Source organism: Barbus barbus (assembly GCF_936440315.1).
Source record: "Barbus barbus genome assembly, chromosome: 28".
NCBI classification, from domain to species: domain Eukaryota; kingdom Metazoa; phylum Chordata; class Actinopteri; order Cypriniformes; family Cyprinidae; genus Barbus; species Barbus barbus.
Genome location: NC_136756.1, coordinates 28,909,597 through 28,927,202, shown reverse-complemented (window position 1 = coordinate 28,927,202; position 17,606 = coordinate 28,909,597). Strand labels below are relative to the sequence as shown.

The window sequence follows — 17,606 nt, the reverse complement described above, 5'->3', positions numbered from 1 at the left end:
TCATGCGCTGCTTCACTGAGATTCACAATCAATAACCATGGGCTGTCCTGATGTCTTTTTTATTAGTCGTAAGTTTAGCCACAGAAAAATAGCACAGTCACTATGGAGAACAAGATGTGTTTTTCTGTAGTTTGCAGAGGGATGGTTTGGACTAAATCAGATAAGGACAACCACGAAAGCATCATTCCCATACCAAAACTAAACCTGCCTGAAATAAATGATCATCGAAAATTGGTGGAGGCAAAAAACTAAACAAAAAATACAGTCTGATGCCAGCCAGCAAAACTCAAAAATAAATTTAAATAAAAAATAAAATAATTTTTAAATAAAAAATAAAATAAATAATATTAAATAATAAACATTAAAAAAATCAAAATAAAATGTAACATTAAAAAATACTAAATAAAATAAAATAACTCACCCCTGGTGCTGTAGCTACTACTCTATATGGGAAAACAAACAGATCGAGTCCCACCAGCTGGAAAATGTTCTTAAACAGACCGATGATCTGCAACGCCAACATATCCTGGAGAGAGAAAAACAGAAAAAAAGACAAAAAAAAAATGTAAATACTAAAGAGAGAAGAAAAAGCGCTTCTGAATCACTAAATCAAACATTTTCCACTTATACATTATTTTAATCATACACTTTTTTCCAATTAACAGATTTATTATATCAGTTAACCCTTTAACTGTCAGCCCCATTTTTGAGCATAGACATGAAAGTGTACAGCAAAAACAAAGCAGTAAAACAGAAATGTGAATCTGATACCTGTCTGCAGTCGTCTCCGACCTTAAAGATAGCCGCCTGCCAGCAGATCTTCTGTGCTTCTTCTCCACTCTGAGCTTCATCCAGCGAGTCTGAGCGACACAGCAAACCTACAAACACAAGAGTTTTTATTACGACATATATTTTTATTAAAGCTTCATTTCAGCTACTTATTTATGCATGGTCTTTTTGTTGTGTCATCTATTTACATATTTAAACCTGATTATTCCATTTGTTGTTCTTTCAATTATTTATCTGTTTTGTATGGGTTGTTTTCCAAAAATCTGACCATTTTTTCTAACTTTGTTTTCCTTGTGAATTGCAAGATATAACCCTGTTATTCTGAGAAGTCTGAAATGTGAGATATAAACTCACCACGAAAGAAAATCTAAATTCTGAGATAAAATGTTGCAATTACCTTTCATTTATTTATTTTTAATTCCATGCTGGTAACAAAAAACTAAATTGCAAGATTTTAACTCAAAATTCTGATTTTTTCCTTGCAATTCCGAGATTATATCTCAAAATTCTGAGAAGATAAAACAGAATTACAAGATATAAACTCTGAGATAGAAAGTCTAAATGATGTTTTTTTTAATTCAGTGGTGGAAACCTTCTTCCACAGTACTGTGTATCACCATTTCTTACATCACTTCATCAAAAACACTTCAACTGTCTTGTAAGCACTGCTATTTTTTTCAGATATTACAGAATTATGTCTGTGTTGTTTGCATACCCTCTTTCTCCAGTTCACTCACTCCACAGCGTTTCACCTTGAATTTGGCCAGATACGGCGCTTTGGCAGCACTGAGGGGGAAACACACACAGATGCATGTTTTTATTGTGTATCAAACACACATATGGCACTGTATGAGCGCTGACCGTACCTCTGCATTGGCATTCCTGATTTATAATCAATGTCCAGCACTATAGCTTCAGGGTTACTGGGCAGATAACAGCCTGAGAAACAGAACAAAAGTCATTCAAATCATTAAAAGAGGCTGTAATATCAGTCACCGATCTGATTATGAAGATACACTCAGACCTGGCTGGACTTTGATATCAGACAGGGCTTGCAGACACGCTCTCTTCCGCTCGTCGCCTTTAGGAATCGGCCTGAAATACGAAAAGCACAGAGGAGATTTCAGCTTCAAGCTTTAGACTGAACATGAACATGATGGAGAATCAGCAGCATCTTGAGACTGAAACAGGAGGTGCAGTAGATGAGATGTTCCCAGTACTTTATAATGGCTGAGACATTGGTGATCTTGTTGAAGAAGTCAAACTCGCGCTGGTAGAAATCTTTAGCTGGACCCGAGAGAGAGCCGATGATCTCCTCAACCAGCAGCTCCAGAAGATCCCCGATATCAGCTACAACACACATAAATATCAGCAAACATCAGCAAAAAGCACTGGCTCTCAAGGGCCATTTAAGAACAATAGCTTAAAGCAATGAAGTTTTAAAGATCACTAACTCTAAATGAATAGCAGACTCCACAACTATTACAATAACAACTCAATGGAACTGGAATAATGTTCAGAATCATTTTTCCAGATGATGAACAATGAAAACATTGACAGAATACATCCAACTTTAAAGTCTGTGATGAAATGGAAGTAGCAACAGATCTCGTCTTCTGTATTGTGACGTGCATCCAAGTGTAACAGATTATTGAAAAATGTAAATAATAATAAACAAATAAATAAAACATTTTATTTCAGTTAGTAACCAAAGCAGCATTTCTCATGATGTGCTAAAATAATGAAAAATAAAAATGGAATAAAAATTAACAATAACTATATAGACAAAAAAATACAATTTAAATGACAAACACAATTACAAAAAATGTAATTAAAATGAACACTATAATTAAAATGAAGCTAAAATAAAAGCTAAAATATTAATGACAAATGTCAAATTATTAAAACAATTAAATAAAATATAAAACATTAAATGAAATATATTACAAATATTGAATATTAAAATATTAATTAAAAACTACAATAGCATCTCAAGCTGGACATTTTCAATAATAGATCTGGTTATGCAAATGAAACGTATGCCTGGGTGAATTGCTTGACATATCTACAATATGCATTTATAAAATACGTAGGTGAATTTCCATTTCATGCCAACTCTAAAGAGCATTTAAAGTGGCAGACAACAAACCTACAGAATACTCAGAATAAGCAGAATATTATTATTTGTTTGTGTGGATGCTAATATTGTAATCGTTCTTGGTGCAAACAGGCTTTAAAGCTCATGATAGTGAAGAGGAGCAGTATTTACGGTCTTTCTGGTGTCCCTCCTCATCTGTGTAGATGTTGGTCTTCATGTTCCAGATGAACTGATGTGCCAGAAGCTGAGATTTCTGTGCCGCCCACAGGATATATTCTCTCACATACCCCATCTACACAACAGTATTATTAGTGCACTCACCTGACAGAGCAGAGAAAACCAAGAAATGCAAAATATGGCCTGCACACAACACATGAATTATACTTGCTAAAATCAAATGATGCATGCATCTTGATGTATGCCTTTTCAATTCTTACTCTGCGCATGCAAATCATTTTGCCATTATTTGAGTTTGCACATGCACACACTATACCTTATCATAACGGAGGGCTTGAACAATTTGTGGGATGTAAAACAGAATAGCATCCTGTTGAAAATATGAGAGAGAAATATGCATTAATAAAAGCAATCAAACTGATCTGAGATAATAACATTAGTGTCACGACAGGTGCTGCGTACAGGAGGGAAGGAGCGCAGGACTTTGACGCCGTACTGAGCGGTCAGCGGATGCGGCGGATACATGCTGGAGAAATACGAGAGTCCCGTGGGAGGATCAGCCGTAGCCCAACACAAGATATGACTCAACTCAGGAGAATCAGCGTCGATCGTGTGCCACGTCACCAGAAACTAGAGCAGAAAACACACCTTTACAGTCACCGGTGCAGACAACAGGCAGCATACATCTACATATTTAAGTGAGAATTTATGCAATTATTATATTTAGATTTCATAAACAAATAAATCCTTAAAAAGAACTTATAATGAATAATTAATCAGACTGTGATTAATATAACTTAATACATTTAGTCCCGGTTTCAGAGACAAGGCTTAGCCTAAACCAGGATTAGGACATAGTTCAGTTAGGATATTAGTCATTTTTATAAACATGCCTTAGAAAAAAACATTACTGGGGTGCATCCTAAGTCAGAACAAAGGCACTGGCATGTTTTAAGATCAGTCAGTGCAAGTTTATTTCAGCTGAAACAGCTCAGATTTACATTTTAGTCTTGGACTAGGCTTAAGCCTTGTCTGTGAAACCAGGGGAAAGATTAATATATATTTTAAAAATGTATTATTTATTAAGTTTAATTAGGTGAGGTCAATCACATTTTTATTTATTTAATTGCAAATATTTATTTAACTTCAACCTAATTTTTAAATGTAATTTTATTTATTTTAACCAATTAATTTAAATGGTTAAATGGTTAATGTATTTAATAGGTTACAATAAATCAAATATGTTTAAATAAATGAATAAATCTAAGAGTATAGTACTAAAGAAATTTAATGTTTTCGAATATAGTACGAAAAAAATGTAACAATAGGAACCATATATTTTACTAATATTTATAGTATGGATTTTTCATAATATAAACTGGATCTTTATAGATGCCAATAATGTGCTAATTATTTGATCATTTGGTCATGTTGTGTTCTGGACGTTCACCTTCACAGCCTCAGGAACGTCACTGACGGCCCCCGGGTCCAGACGAACCAGGCGGGTCACTTCTGAGAAAATAGCTTCTGTGTTCTTGAACCTGTTAAATATTGTGTAGCAAGACTGGTGACATGTTTGGTGTCTGAAGTTTTATCTCTGCTTTCATGCACTGCTTGCAAACTTATCATTAATTCTGTATCATTTACAAAATATTATTACTTGCCTATAAGGCTCTAAATGGTTTAGCTCTTGCGTATCTAACTTGTCTTCTACCACGCTACAATCCAACCCGCTCTCTAAGGTCGCAAAACTCTGGACTTTTGGTAGTACCTAGGATAGCAAAGTCCACTAAAGGAGGTAGAGCTTTTTCACATTTGGCTCCCAAACTCTGGAATAGCCTTCCTGATAACGTTCGGGGTTCAGACACACTCTCTCTGTTTAAATCTAGATTAAAGACACATCTCTTTAGCCAAGCATTCACATAATGCATCTTATAATCTTGTACTGCAGTTATATCTGATCAAATGTACATTATTATTATTCTTTAGCTTGGGTTGAACACATCATTTTTGCTTAGATGGAACAGCAGCTACGCTAATTATGTCTCTATTTGTTTCTCTGTTTCTAGGAATTACAGAAGCTTCAGTCTGGATCCAAGCCTTAAATGCTCTGAGATGACCGAACACCTGAGAAAAGATAATGCCAACCCCTCAGACAACATACAGAATTAGCTAATTTTGCCATAAGTTAAATATATTAAGTTTCTACAATATATAAATATATTGTAGAAACTTGATTTCCTGTAAAGCTGCTTTGCAACGATTTGTATTGTAAAAAGTGCTATACAAATAAACTTGAATTGAATTATCAGGTTGAGGGATGTTAACAGTTGACTGATTAACATATAATACTAATGTCAGAAGATTAAACATCAGTTAACCATAAGAGGACAAAATTATAAAATGTCTGAGGGCCTAAGCACAAATAGAAACCATTATTCAAGTGGTTATATATATATATATATATATATATATATATATATATATATATATATATATATATATATATATATATATAAATAGGTTTCATACAAGTGTTATTAGAGCACTGCATTCATTCCTGTTGCTCATTTTGAATGTTTTTAGAAAAGTCTCTTCTGCTCACCAAGGCTGCATTTATTTGATCTAAAATACAGTAATGCTGTTTTCTATGTGAATATGTGTTAAACTGTAATTTATTTGTGTGATCTGCAGCTGTATTTCCAGCATCATTACTCCAGTCTTCAGTGTCACATGATCTTCAGAAATCATAATAATATACTGATTTACTGCTCAACAAACATTTCTGATTATTATCAATGTTGAAAACAGTTGTGCTGCACAATATTTTTGATGCATTTTATTTTACAGGATTCTTTGATAAATAGAAAGTTAAAAGAAAATACAGCATTTATTACATTTTAAGTGTCTTTACCGTCAATTTTGATCAATTTCGAGTATTCATTTCTTTAAATAAAACAAAATCTTTGGGACAATAGAGTACCTTGAATGCAATATAAGTCACCAAACACATAAAATACAATGTAAACGTCTCAGACGGAGTCCCTCACCTGGCCGGCAGCTGCAGGGCGAGGTACGGAGAGATGCTCCACGCTAGATTGACGTTGTCCTTCCACTGTTTCTCGGTCAGGCTGATGTATTTTGATCTCCAGTTGGTGATGCTGGTCTCCACAGACTGCTCCGCAGAGATCTGCAGCTCCTGGCTGCCCAGAGGATTGTACCAGGTGGTCAGACGCTCCACCTCACTGGCCTAACAACACATACTAACACTAAGGCATACATCTTACTAACATTTTATTCATCTGAAAACTGAGAACTACAATCTCACCAGCAGGGCCAGCAGCAGCGTTCTGCGCTTCATGAAGTATTTATGCAGCTGAGTTCCTCTGTTCGTCTTCTTTGACAGACCTACAAGAGATTTAATAGAATTTAATATAAGAGAAGGTCAAATGATGAAAAAAATCTAAATCATGCTGTTATGATTGTGAGTGAATCGTCAGTGTACATGTGCATTAGCAGTGAAACGTTTGGACACGCGTTTCTTTTCATGATCCTAAAAACCTGAAGTAGACCTAAAATGACCTCAGAAAACTTCCAAGATAGCTGCAGGATGACTTAAAATTATTTAAAAATCAAGAAAATATTATGCTAACACTTCAGATTAGGGAACACTACACTATTAACTAGTTGCTTATTAGCATGCATATTACTGGTATATTAGCTTTTTATTAGCACACATTAATTATTCTGCATTACCATATTTTTGATAAATACTTTAGATTAGATGTGAGAGTTTCCCCTCAATAAACTGTAAAGTGTTACCATTATTATTTATATATCAAAATAATCTATGCAAAAAATAATAATGCAAATGAAAATGCTGAAAAAAAAATAAATAATAAAACTGAAAATCAGAACTATATTTAATTTTGTGATTACAGAACTTTTTCATTTTATATATTAACACTATTAATTTAATAACATTTAATTAATTGTATTACTTTACAATATATTTTATACATTTTAATAATTAATTTGTAATTAAAGATCATTATTATATTTTATTAATTATTTAATAATAAATATAATTAAATATTAAAAATAACATATTTTAATTACATGTATAATATATCAATAAACATTTCATAATCAATTAATTTTACAACATTAACACTGTTATTTTCCTGTTTATTCCTGTGAAGCAATGAAACTATTTGTACTGTATAAAGTGCTATAGAAATAAATGTTTTGACGCATGTCACATGTTTGAATTGCTGCATCATTCCCTGATTTCCATTTGTGTTACTGAGTTTATCACTTCACTGTTAATCGAACACATGGGAAATAATCCCAAAACAGAATCAGTAGATGCGTTCAAACGTTTGACTGCCAGCATATTTGTGACCCTGGACCACAAAAACAGTCATAAATTGTAATTTGCTTTTGTAAAATTGAGATTTATACATCAATCTCAGTTATAATAATTAAGATAATAAATAATCTTTCCATTGATGTATGGTTTGTTATGATAGGACAATATTTGGCTGAGATACAACTATTAGAAAATCTGGAATCTGAGGGTGCAAAAAAATCTAAATATTGAGAAAATCTCCTTTAAAGTTGTTCAAATGAAGCTCTTAGCAATGCATATTACTAATCAAAAATTAAGTTTTAATATATTTACGGTAGGAAATTTACAAAATATCTTCATGGAACATAATCTTTACTTAATATCCTAATGATTTTTGGCATAAAAGAAAAATGGATAATTTTGATCCATACAATGTATCGTTGGCTATTGCTACAGATATACCCCGGCAACTTAAGACTGGTTTTGTGCTGCAGGATCACATTTTATTTTAGTATGAAGACAAAGAGAAGGAAAGATGTCATAATAACAGTGAGTGTTAAAGATCCTCCCGTCCCCTTTGCACTTACAAACAGAAATCCAAAAGCCCAAAACATGATAAAGAGAAATAAATGTTGTGTAGGACCTGATTTCTTGGAGAGCGTGGAGACGCCGCTGGACAGTGGGTATGTGTTGATCCAGCCCTGTGTGGCCGGCTGTCTGGAGCCCATAGCTGCGTCCAGACTGCTCCTGGAGTCCGTCCCCGCCATCACAGACAGACTGTTCACCGACACGTCCTGAGGATCTGACACAACATCAGCATCATCATCAGCATCATCAGCATACATACAGTACAAGAACCAGTAAATCAAACGCTGATCATGCAGGAGGCAGAACCGGGAGGAACTCTCACTATTGTTGAGGTAACATATATTATTATTTGTGAATTTTAGTATCAATTTCTGAGTGTAAATTGTTGCAAATAAACAGTAAGTAACACGCTGTATTAAACATGACATTTTGAACTATTCAATTCAAGTTTATTTGTATAGCGCTTTCACGATGCAAATCGGTGCAAAGCAGCTTTACAGAATATTTAAGTTTCAACATTATATTTAGTAACAGCTTATCAGTGGTGACTATCTCAAGTTGATGATGGCAGAAATGTACGGTAAAAATCATGCAGTTAGTTAATGTCATGTAATCAAACAGACGGTGAACACTATTAACAGCAATGATTAGAAGTTGTGATCAAACTTCTAGCAACATTTGGTAGTTTTGCATGTTGTCTCAGGGTTGGCATCATCTGAGGTCCTCTGGGGGGTTGGCATCATCTCTTCTCAACGGTGTACAACTATACAGTATTGTCTTGTAAAACGAATTGCAGTCATTTTTGTTTTATTTACAAGCTTTTACATAGTTATTGTAATATATCAATACTATGAATTATTTTATTACTAGGAATTTATTTATTTAAATTTATAACATGAATTCATTTAACAATTATTTAATAATTAATCAATTTATTTACTAAATAATGTATTAAAATAAATATACTATTTACTTATTTTTAAATATATATTAATATACTATCTCATGTTCAAAATATCAATTTTTTTTAGTAGCTTTGTCAATCATAATGACTTTAGAAAAAATTATGTTTAGTTAATTATCTATAGTGAACAAATAACATCCTGATTATCCCATTCTTTCAAAAGCAATATTTTAGGTTAAAACCCATATGAATGCATAAGAGAATGTGTTAATATTTGGTCCTGTAATTTCCCTCCGTTTCAGGATTTTAATTGCTTAATTTTAAATGTCCTGTCATGTGACAAAAGAGTTTGTAAAAAACTTTTTAAGCAGCAAAATTAGATTTTGATTTGACAGAGAAATTAAATACAAAAGTAGTCATTCGTCAAAGAAAACAAGTTAAAAACTTATTGCAGTCCTCGATGCTTGAGCCCAAATTAAACTAAAATGTATAAGAATCAGGGAGGACACTGCTGAAGCTGCTTCATATCACAAACTAAATGAATACACCATTAACATTACAGCTATAAAGTGGATTTGGGCTGAAGATCACAGACATATGATGGGTCTGTTCACCTGGTGGGACGAGTTGAGTGGCGGTGAGATATTTCTTATCCGACAGCAGACACGCATAGAACTTGATCATGATGCTAATGTCTTCACGAAGGCGATTCTCCAGCTGCGTGGGGAACCGTGGAGCCACACTGAACACACACACACACACAAATTACATTTACTCAGCATAAGAAACTAAATATGCCTCTTGTTTTGTGCTGATGTTCACACCTGAAGTAATCAAAGGCAGTAGAGTAGATCTTCTCTCTCAGGACGTTACGGATGGTGGCGTTAGTGACCACATCAGCATGAAGAAGAGTGAGACCGAGAGTCAGCAGCCTGAAACACACACACACACACACACACACACATTATATATACACAACACCAAATACTAAATATTGAGTATTACTACTATTATAATTCTGAAATTTGTGCTAAATATGAAATAAATCAAATAAATATGAATTTTTGTAGTAATATAAATGACACTTGTATTGACAGTTTTATCAATATTATTTCACTATTTGACAGAGTCATAAATAAACAGGAGCTTGTAGAAAAAAATGCCACCAAAATGAAAAATAATGCACCTCAAAATCATTAAAGTGAGCGGTGAAAATGAATGAAAAGTGTTGATTGCAGCATTACATTTAGATCTGCTCAAGTTGCATAAAACAATTACACATATGTTTCTGTTTTGTTTTTCATGCTAAGACAACCAATGTAAAGTCTTGATTTTATAATGCATAAAAATGTATAAACAAACTGATAAACTGCTTTTAACTTGTTTTGTCCAATTCCCCACACATAACAACACTTCTGCATTTTATTAACCCTTGGGGGGCAATTTCTAAAAGTTACAGAGAGGTCATTAGAATACAAAAATTTTAAAATGACAATAAAATATAGATCTTTTAAGCAACATCAGCCCTGATCATAACTTACAATTTTTTTTCAGATTTTTAAACAATTTAAATGCCAGTTTGATTACGTAACGCCATGCATAATCATTTCCACATACTAAACGCTAAGCATTTTTTTTATTATTGCAGATGTCAATGATCAGCAACAACACTAATTTTGATGCATTATTTTTGGTGCAGTGTCAGTTTTAAACAAACACAATCGTTTTCAGTACACACACACAAGCACACTCTGATACCCATACCAATACACCCACACAATTATAATTACATAACTTCAAATTAATTTGCTTTTTTTTTTTCAGTAGAAGCAGAAAAAAAAGAAAATGGTGCTATGAGGTGGAAAACAGTAAAAAATAAATAAATAAAAATAAAGCAGTAAAGGTTTTGATGCCTTGCCAACAGAATGAAAGCCTATTAACAAAGAATGCATGATATTGCACTTAAATGGCACAGTGGATTAAATATTGTAGTTTTAATGGGTTTCAATTATATATCTGTCCCCATAGTGTTCAGTGTGTTTAAAGCATCACCTGAATCGGGGTCCTATAGCAGCTACGTGGCGGTTTAGGCAGCTCTTGGGTCCACCAACGCTGAGAGATAGCCCCCTCTGCAGGACACTGGTGAAGATCTCCACCTGATCCGCACTGCAGTACTTAGCGATTTCAAACCTCTGCACTAGAAACTAAACACACACACACACACACACAGTACTATAACAATCACTCATATGAGGAATATAATAATGTGATCATGCTGAGAAAGAGTTTCTGAAAAAGAAAATCCTCCAGGTCCTGCACATTCTTTGGTTTCCAGCATAACAGTAAATATGATTTTGAGACCCATATTTTCAAACTGAGAACCGCTGAGGAACTCAAAACAATGATAAAGGGTGAAAACATTCACTGATGATGTAGAAAGAAACATGATGCATTAAGAGATAGGGGGTGAAAACTTTTGAACGAGATGGCCGCTGTAAATTGTTCTTTTGTTTATTCCATTAAGTACTGCCCTTTGTAAGCTATACATGTTTCCCAGAAGACAAAATAGAAACAATTTACACTAATCATACTGTTCAAAAGTTTGCAATCCCTGGATCTTAAAGGGATAGTTCAACCAAAAATGTCCTAAAACAAAAATGTTTAAATCAGTAGAGAAATCTGCACAGATCAAGCACCATTTACAAGCCAAAACAGCTCTAAATAAATATGTGCCTGGATTTTGATGTGAGAGACAACAGGAGACAGACTTTTTCACTGGAGGAAGCGTTATTATGGATTATGGATATTTTAGCAGGAAGCAAAGGTTTGAAGTTAAAAATATGTTAATGATGAATATTGTGATGTTTTTATCAGCTGTTTGGACTCATTCTGACGGCACCCATTCACTGCAGAGCATCCATTGCTGAGCAAGTGATATGATGCTACATTTCTACAAATCTGATGAAGAAAAACATCTTGGATGGCCTGAGGGTCATTAACTACTGCTTTGAAGTAGTGTGCTGCATTCTTGGGCAGTACTAAATAAAAAAACGAAATGCAATTTTTATGTTCCCTCTTATTCTAAAAAAAATATTATGCAGATTCTGCAAGATTTATGTAAACTTATGACAACTATATACTGTATAAATAGCATTGACTTGACACCGTTTACACAGTATACATACTAGTGCAGTCAAACAATTAATCGCATACAAAATAAACGTTTTTGTTTACATAATATTTGTGTGTGTACTGTGTATATTTATTATGTATATTAAATATATTTATATATGATATAAATTATATGAATATATATATTTAGATTTAAAAAAATATGCTGTATGTGTGTGTATTTATATATGCATAATAAATATACACAATACACAAATATTATGTAAACAAAAACTTTTATTTTGGATGCGATTAATCGGTCGACAGCACTTACTTTTTATGCTGCATATAGTATGTATTAGAGTATTATGGCAGTGTGCTTTTATGTGTGATACAGACCTCGATCCAGAGCGAATGCGGCGTGACGTTGGGTGGACGGGGCAGTGGCTGACTCTCTTCTGAAGCAGCTAAAGGATCGGCCTCTGACTCCGTCTCCGAGAACAAGCCCATCTTCAGCTCGATGGTCATCTGCCAGGCGCCCGCCATCTCACGCATGAACTACACACACATGCAATGAGCACTGTGACCTCACAGCACATGATGCTGTTATAATCCTCCATTCAGAGTCTTACCTGGACTTCAACTCCATTACGGGCAGCGAGCAGCCACTCCCAGCAGGCGATGGCCGTCTCCATGCCCTGCTCCGTGAACATCTTCAGAGGAGACCAGCAGAGGTGATGAAGCAGCTGAAGATCCCATTCTGAGACAGAGACATTTGTGTGTCACTCAAACATGATCTGCATTCAAAACGGTCCATATGATCGACTGGGCGCTACCTTTAGTGCTAATGAGCAGCGCGGTCATCTTGAACATGTTCTGTATAAATGCGTCCGAGTCTTTGGCGCCCAGAGCATCACTCATTTGAGAAACCATCAGTTTGCTGAGGTTTGACTCGCTGTGTGTCACTTCGGCAAACTGCAGCATCCCAGAAACCTTAATACATTATATTATGAAAATATTTACATGTATATATTTATATTCATATAATTTATAATATATATAAATATATTTAATATATAAACGTAACATTTTTCTTAAATATATACATGCATGTGCGTATTTATATATACATAATAAATATACACAGTACACACACATATACTATATAAACAAAAACTTTTATTTTGGATGCGATTAAATCACAGCACTAGTATAAATACATGCATAAATAAATGCATTAGTACAACGGTGCATAAATTAGTGCATAAAACACATAAATAAACAAACACAGTGCACAAAAATAAAAATGTGCATAAATCAATGAATATTTTTTTTTTTTAAGTTTCTTTATCATAAAAACAAAACTTTATTTTCTTTATGCAAAATTTTCTTTCTTTTAATGCTTGGTGAAATATGAGTCAAATGAAATATGTTCTTGTCATGATTGGTGAGATTCACTCATAAACACCCTACTGAAGCGTTTACCTCTCCAGTGTAGCGATTTCGCAGGTTGAGCGACGCCATGAAGTTGGAGTAGTCCTTCTTCACGCAGGTGGGCCGCTCCGTCAGCTGGGTAACCTGGGAATGATGGAAACTGACCAGTTAAAACATCACTAATGACATATCTGACTACAATACAACCATTAATCTATAAAGACAAACGCTTATGAGCATCAGCAGGAGATTACCGCTCTACTGCTATGATAAGAACATATAAATGCATACTGGTTTATAAATGATAAATGAGTTACAGACGGAGCCAATGAAAGAAGCAAGGACAACAGTAACAAAACCAACCTGAGGAAAAGCTGCCTGGGGCGAGGGGGAGGAGCACACGACAGGCCACACCCACCAACCCACCGCCAGCCAATCACAGCACAGACACAGATGAGTTAGCAGCCAGCGGTTAGCAGAGATGCAATGATGTAACGGCACAAATAAAGTGAATGACAAAATAATGCCCAGCACACATTTACTGTACATATGACATTATGCAAAATAGTGCAAAGCATGCAAAAAAAAAAAACACTTTAAAAAGGCCCAAAAAATAAAGAGAAACAAGAGCTAAATTCATAAGAACACAACAGTGCTAATGAATATTCATAAAGCATGATTGCAGGAATAATCAATATCACACAGTTGAAATGCAGTGAGTGTGTTAGCTGGGATCACGTCTGAAATATCTGGTTAGTTTTAAGCTGTATGTTGTGAAAAGCATCATTTGTGTAACGCTCTTCACAATACACACCGTTTCCAAGCAGCTTTACAGCAATTCATTCTGTTAATGACCTTAAATGACCTTAAAGACCAGTGCAGTAAATACAAATATAAAATTAATATTTAAATTCAGAATTGTATAAATGCATGCATAAATAAGTGCATATTAATATTAAATATACATATAGTCTTCAGCAATAAGAATGAGACTTTTTACATTTAGATTTGTGCAATTATGCTTAATTCTCAAAAAATTGTCAGTGCATAAATAAATGCAATAAATAAATGTAAATTAATTTAAATGTTTTGACATTGAGATTTGTGTAAAAGTATGCTTAATTGTATAAACAACGCTGTAATGTATACATAAGTGCATAAATGCATGTACAAAAAAAATTGCATATTATTATTAAAATATATTAATATCAAAATATAATATATATTAATATTTATATTACATAATAATCCGACTTTTTTACATTTATAATTGTGCATGCTTAATTGTCCAAAATAATGTCACAATGCATAAACAACTGCATGTATAAATAAATGCATAAATGCATTCATAAACAATTCGTGTGTTCACATGATGTAAATATTCAGATGTTCTATGACTCTTAAAGCAATTCAAGATGTTTTGAATGTAATGAATTTAGTGGATTTGATTGGGCATGTGGAATAAATCAGTCGTTTTACTAAAGACTTCTTACAAAACAATTGATGATTTTATTCTGATCCGCTAAAGACTCGCTACCGTCTTACCTTAATCTGGCCAAAAACCTCAGTTACCATCTCAGTAACCATCTACCGTAAGACACAGCACTGGTTAGCATCAGGACGTGTGTCTGTAACAGGGATTCTGGGTCAGGTGTGTTTCTCACCCCCAGCGTTGTGCTTTGACGGTTGTATCCCGCGAAGCTGAGAATGCTCTCGGTAGCCATCGCCAAACCCGTGTGCTGAGACAAACCCGACAGCCAGATCTGATGCTTGTTCAGATACTCCTGAGACACATACAAAAATATATTTTTGAAAGAAATTAATACTTTTATTTATCAAGGATGCATTAAATTGATCAAAAGTGAGAGTAAAGACATATGTGACCTTGGACCACAAAACCAGTCATAAGGATTTTTTTTTTTTTTATTGAGATTTATACATCATCTGAAAACTGAATAAATAAATAAGCTTTCCATTGATGTATGGTTTGTTATGATAGGACAATATTTGGCTGAGATACAAATATTTGAAAATCTGGAATCTGAGGGTGCAAAAAAAAAATCTAAATATTGAGAAAATCAGCTTTAAAGTTGTTCAAATGAAGTTCTTAGCAATGCATATTACTAATCAAGAATGAAGTTTTGATATATTTGCACTAGGAAATTTACAAAATATATTCATGGAACATAATCTTTACTTAATATCTTAATGATTTTTGGCATTAAAGAAAAATCTATGATTTTGTGAATCCTGAAAAATAAAATGTATCACGCTTTCCACAAAAATATTGAACAGCACAACTGTTTTCAACATCAGAAATGTTTCTTGAGCAGCAAATCAGTATATTAGAATGATTTCTGAAGGATCATATGACACTGAAGACTGGAGTAATGCTGAAAATACAGCTTTGATCACAGAAATAAATTACGTTTTAACAGATATTCACAAAGAAAACAGCTGTTTTAAATTATAATAATATTTCACAATTTTACTGTATTTTTGAACAGAAGAGACCTCTTTTTTAAAACATTAAAAATCTTACAGACCCAAACTTTTGAACATGATTAATATGATTAACATTCATAAACCTTGGTATTTACACGGCACTCAAAAAAAAGCGTAGTATTACACCAGCTGACCGGTTTCCAACTGAGAATGACTCAAACTAACACTGCATCCAATTCACAGCCAATCATTTGCCAAAGGAGCCCAGATGGCAAACTATTTCTGGTGGAAGTAAGCATCTGTGCTTGATCAAATCCATCTATTATGCAAGATCAGATTTTTTTCCAGTTGTAAAATTACAAATAAAAATAAATAAATAAAAACTAGCAATGTGTAGTTGAAGCTGCAACAGCAGTTTATAAACAAACGTATGAACAAAATAGCGAATTTTTATTCATTTATCAACATGCAAACAGCACATAACAAAGAGGTTGCTGAATATGCTTTACCAGTGAAGTTTATTATTAATACAAATCAGATTAATCATAACTGAAAAGTTAGCTTTTCCAACAGAGCAAATGGGACTGAAAAGATGGATCAGTAAATGACTGGAATCAGACTCGAATCCAGGTTGTCTGCATGACCATATAAACCACATCTCAGACTCAAAGTACATACTTTTAGTGCATAGTATGCAACTTACTGACCTGGAGATGAGATTTGGTTACTGAAGCGGCCCATTTCATGGCCTCCTTCAAGATCTCTCCACAGCGTGCGGCAAAGTCCTTCACGATGCTCTGAACAACAAACACAAAGCATTTCAAAACACTGGACTCAGACTGAGCTCATATCCACGGCACAGAAGCTGTGTCCGTCTCACCTCTCGTGCCTCATGCGTGTCTGGGACAGTTATTCTGTACGGAGTGTCAGGAATGTCGTAGTACGGCTGGTCTTTGTGGATGTCCTGTGTAACAGGAGGCTGGGTTAAGTGACTGATGAGTGAGACTGTAAATACAAGTAATATAAATCATGCATGTGTGTTTGTTGCACTGACAGCGCTCAGAGACAGAGACAGAGTCTGCAGGATGTCCAACATGGTCTTCAAAACCCTTCCACTCCACAGAAGATGAGGAAACCTAGAGAACAAACACAGATTTGAGCTTTTAGTGTTATTGTATATGACTACACAACAAAACCAACAATAACAATACAATTTTAGTATTTAGTAGTTGTTTTTTTAATTCTTTGCTTTTATTGTTGTGATTATTTTATGACTATTTTAATTCCTATTATGTAAAGCAATGTGTATTACCATTGCATATAATGTGATATATAAATAGATTTGTGTTGCATTTTGTGTTTTCAAATGCAAGTTATATAAATGCAAGCCTTCAGACTTCATGTGGAACTCTATACTCTAATAAGCATAAAATAAGCACGAAAAGTACAAGGAATATACAAATATTGGGTGAAATTGTTCGGGTAACATCATAAACGATGCTTATGCTGTCTAGGTAGGGAGTTAGAGAATTAATTGTACATTTCGGCGAGTCCTGAGAGGTATTTATCTGCCACTCTGCGGATCCTCTTGTGGGTGTGGTTAAAGTTGACCAATAGGAATTGAGCGTGGCGCTCCAGCTCCTCCTCGTGCTCTTTAGTCTTGGGCTGGAACAGGAAGCAAAGCCATTATCAATAACGAGCGATCAATA

At 34.2% G+C, this 17,606-nt stretch overlaps 2 protein-coding genes across 3 annotated transcripts in view; both read right to left on the bottom strand.

Moving 5' to 3' along the window:
* Positions 1 to 17,606, bottom strand: part of LOC306848635 (synaptic plasticity regulator PANTS-like) — an 806,624-nt gene that overhangs the window by 497,975 nt on the left and 291,043 nt on the right. The window lies entirely within an intron of this gene.
* LOC306848613 (phosphatidylinositol 4-kinase alpha-like) overlaps positions 1 to 17,606 on the bottom strand; it is a 50,922-nt gene that overhangs the window by 2,701 nt on the left and 30,615 nt on the right. The window contains exons 25-49 of one of the 2 annotated variants that reach the window (XR_013782261.1): positions 17,438 to 17,562; positions 16,952 to 17,033; positions 16,778 to 16,861; positions 16,605 to 16,694; positions 15,117 to 15,236; positions 13,504 to 13,612; positions 12,855 to 13,011; positions 12,651 to 12,778; positions 12,418 to 12,576; positions 10,960 to 11,111; positions 9,732 to 9,839; positions 9,522 to 9,649; positions 8,059 to 8,217; positions 6,393 to 6,472; positions 6,115 to 6,314; positions 4,515 to 4,605; positions 3,527 to 3,694; positions 3,381 to 3,434; positions 3,059 to 3,179; positions 2,010 to 2,139; positions 1,814 to 1,884; positions 1,656 to 1,728; positions 1,505 to 1,575; positions 772 to 878; positions 422 to 526 (exon numbers count right to left, since the gene is read on the bottom strand). Coding sequence is in view for 1 of the 2 variants with exons in the window: in XM_079383260.1 (XP_079239386.1) it covers positions 422 to 526; positions 772 to 878; positions 1,505 to 1,575; positions 1,656 to 1,728; positions 1,814 to 1,884; positions 2,010 to 2,139; positions 3,059 to 3,179; positions 3,381 to 3,434; positions 3,527 to 3,694; positions 4,515 to 4,605; positions 6,115 to 6,314; positions 6,393 to 6,472; positions 8,059 to 8,217; positions 9,522 to 9,649; positions 9,732 to 9,839; positions 10,960 to 11,111; positions 12,418 to 12,576; positions 12,651 to 12,778; positions 12,855 to 13,011; positions 13,504 to 13,596; positions 15,117 to 15,236; positions 16,605 to 16,694; positions 16,778 to 16,861; positions 16,952 to 17,033; positions 17,438 to 17,562 (2,856 nt within the window). In the remaining variant the exon portion in view is untranslated. The remainder of the gene's footprint in view (positions 1 to 421; positions 527 to 771; positions 879 to 1,504; positions 1,576 to 1,655; positions 1,729 to 1,813; positions 1,885 to 2,009; positions 2,140 to 3,058; positions 3,180 to 3,380; positions 3,435 to 3,526; positions 3,695 to 4,514; positions 4,606 to 6,114; positions 6,315 to 6,392; positions 6,473 to 8,058; positions 8,218 to 9,521; positions 9,650 to 9,731; positions 9,840 to 10,959; positions 11,112 to 12,417; positions 12,577 to 12,650; positions 12,779 to 12,854; positions 13,012 to 13,503; positions 13,613 to 15,116; positions 15,237 to 16,604; positions 16,695 to 16,777; positions 16,862 to 16,951; positions 17,034 to 17,437; positions 17,563 to 17,606) is intronic. The other variant, XM_079383260.1, reaches the window with a different exon arrangement.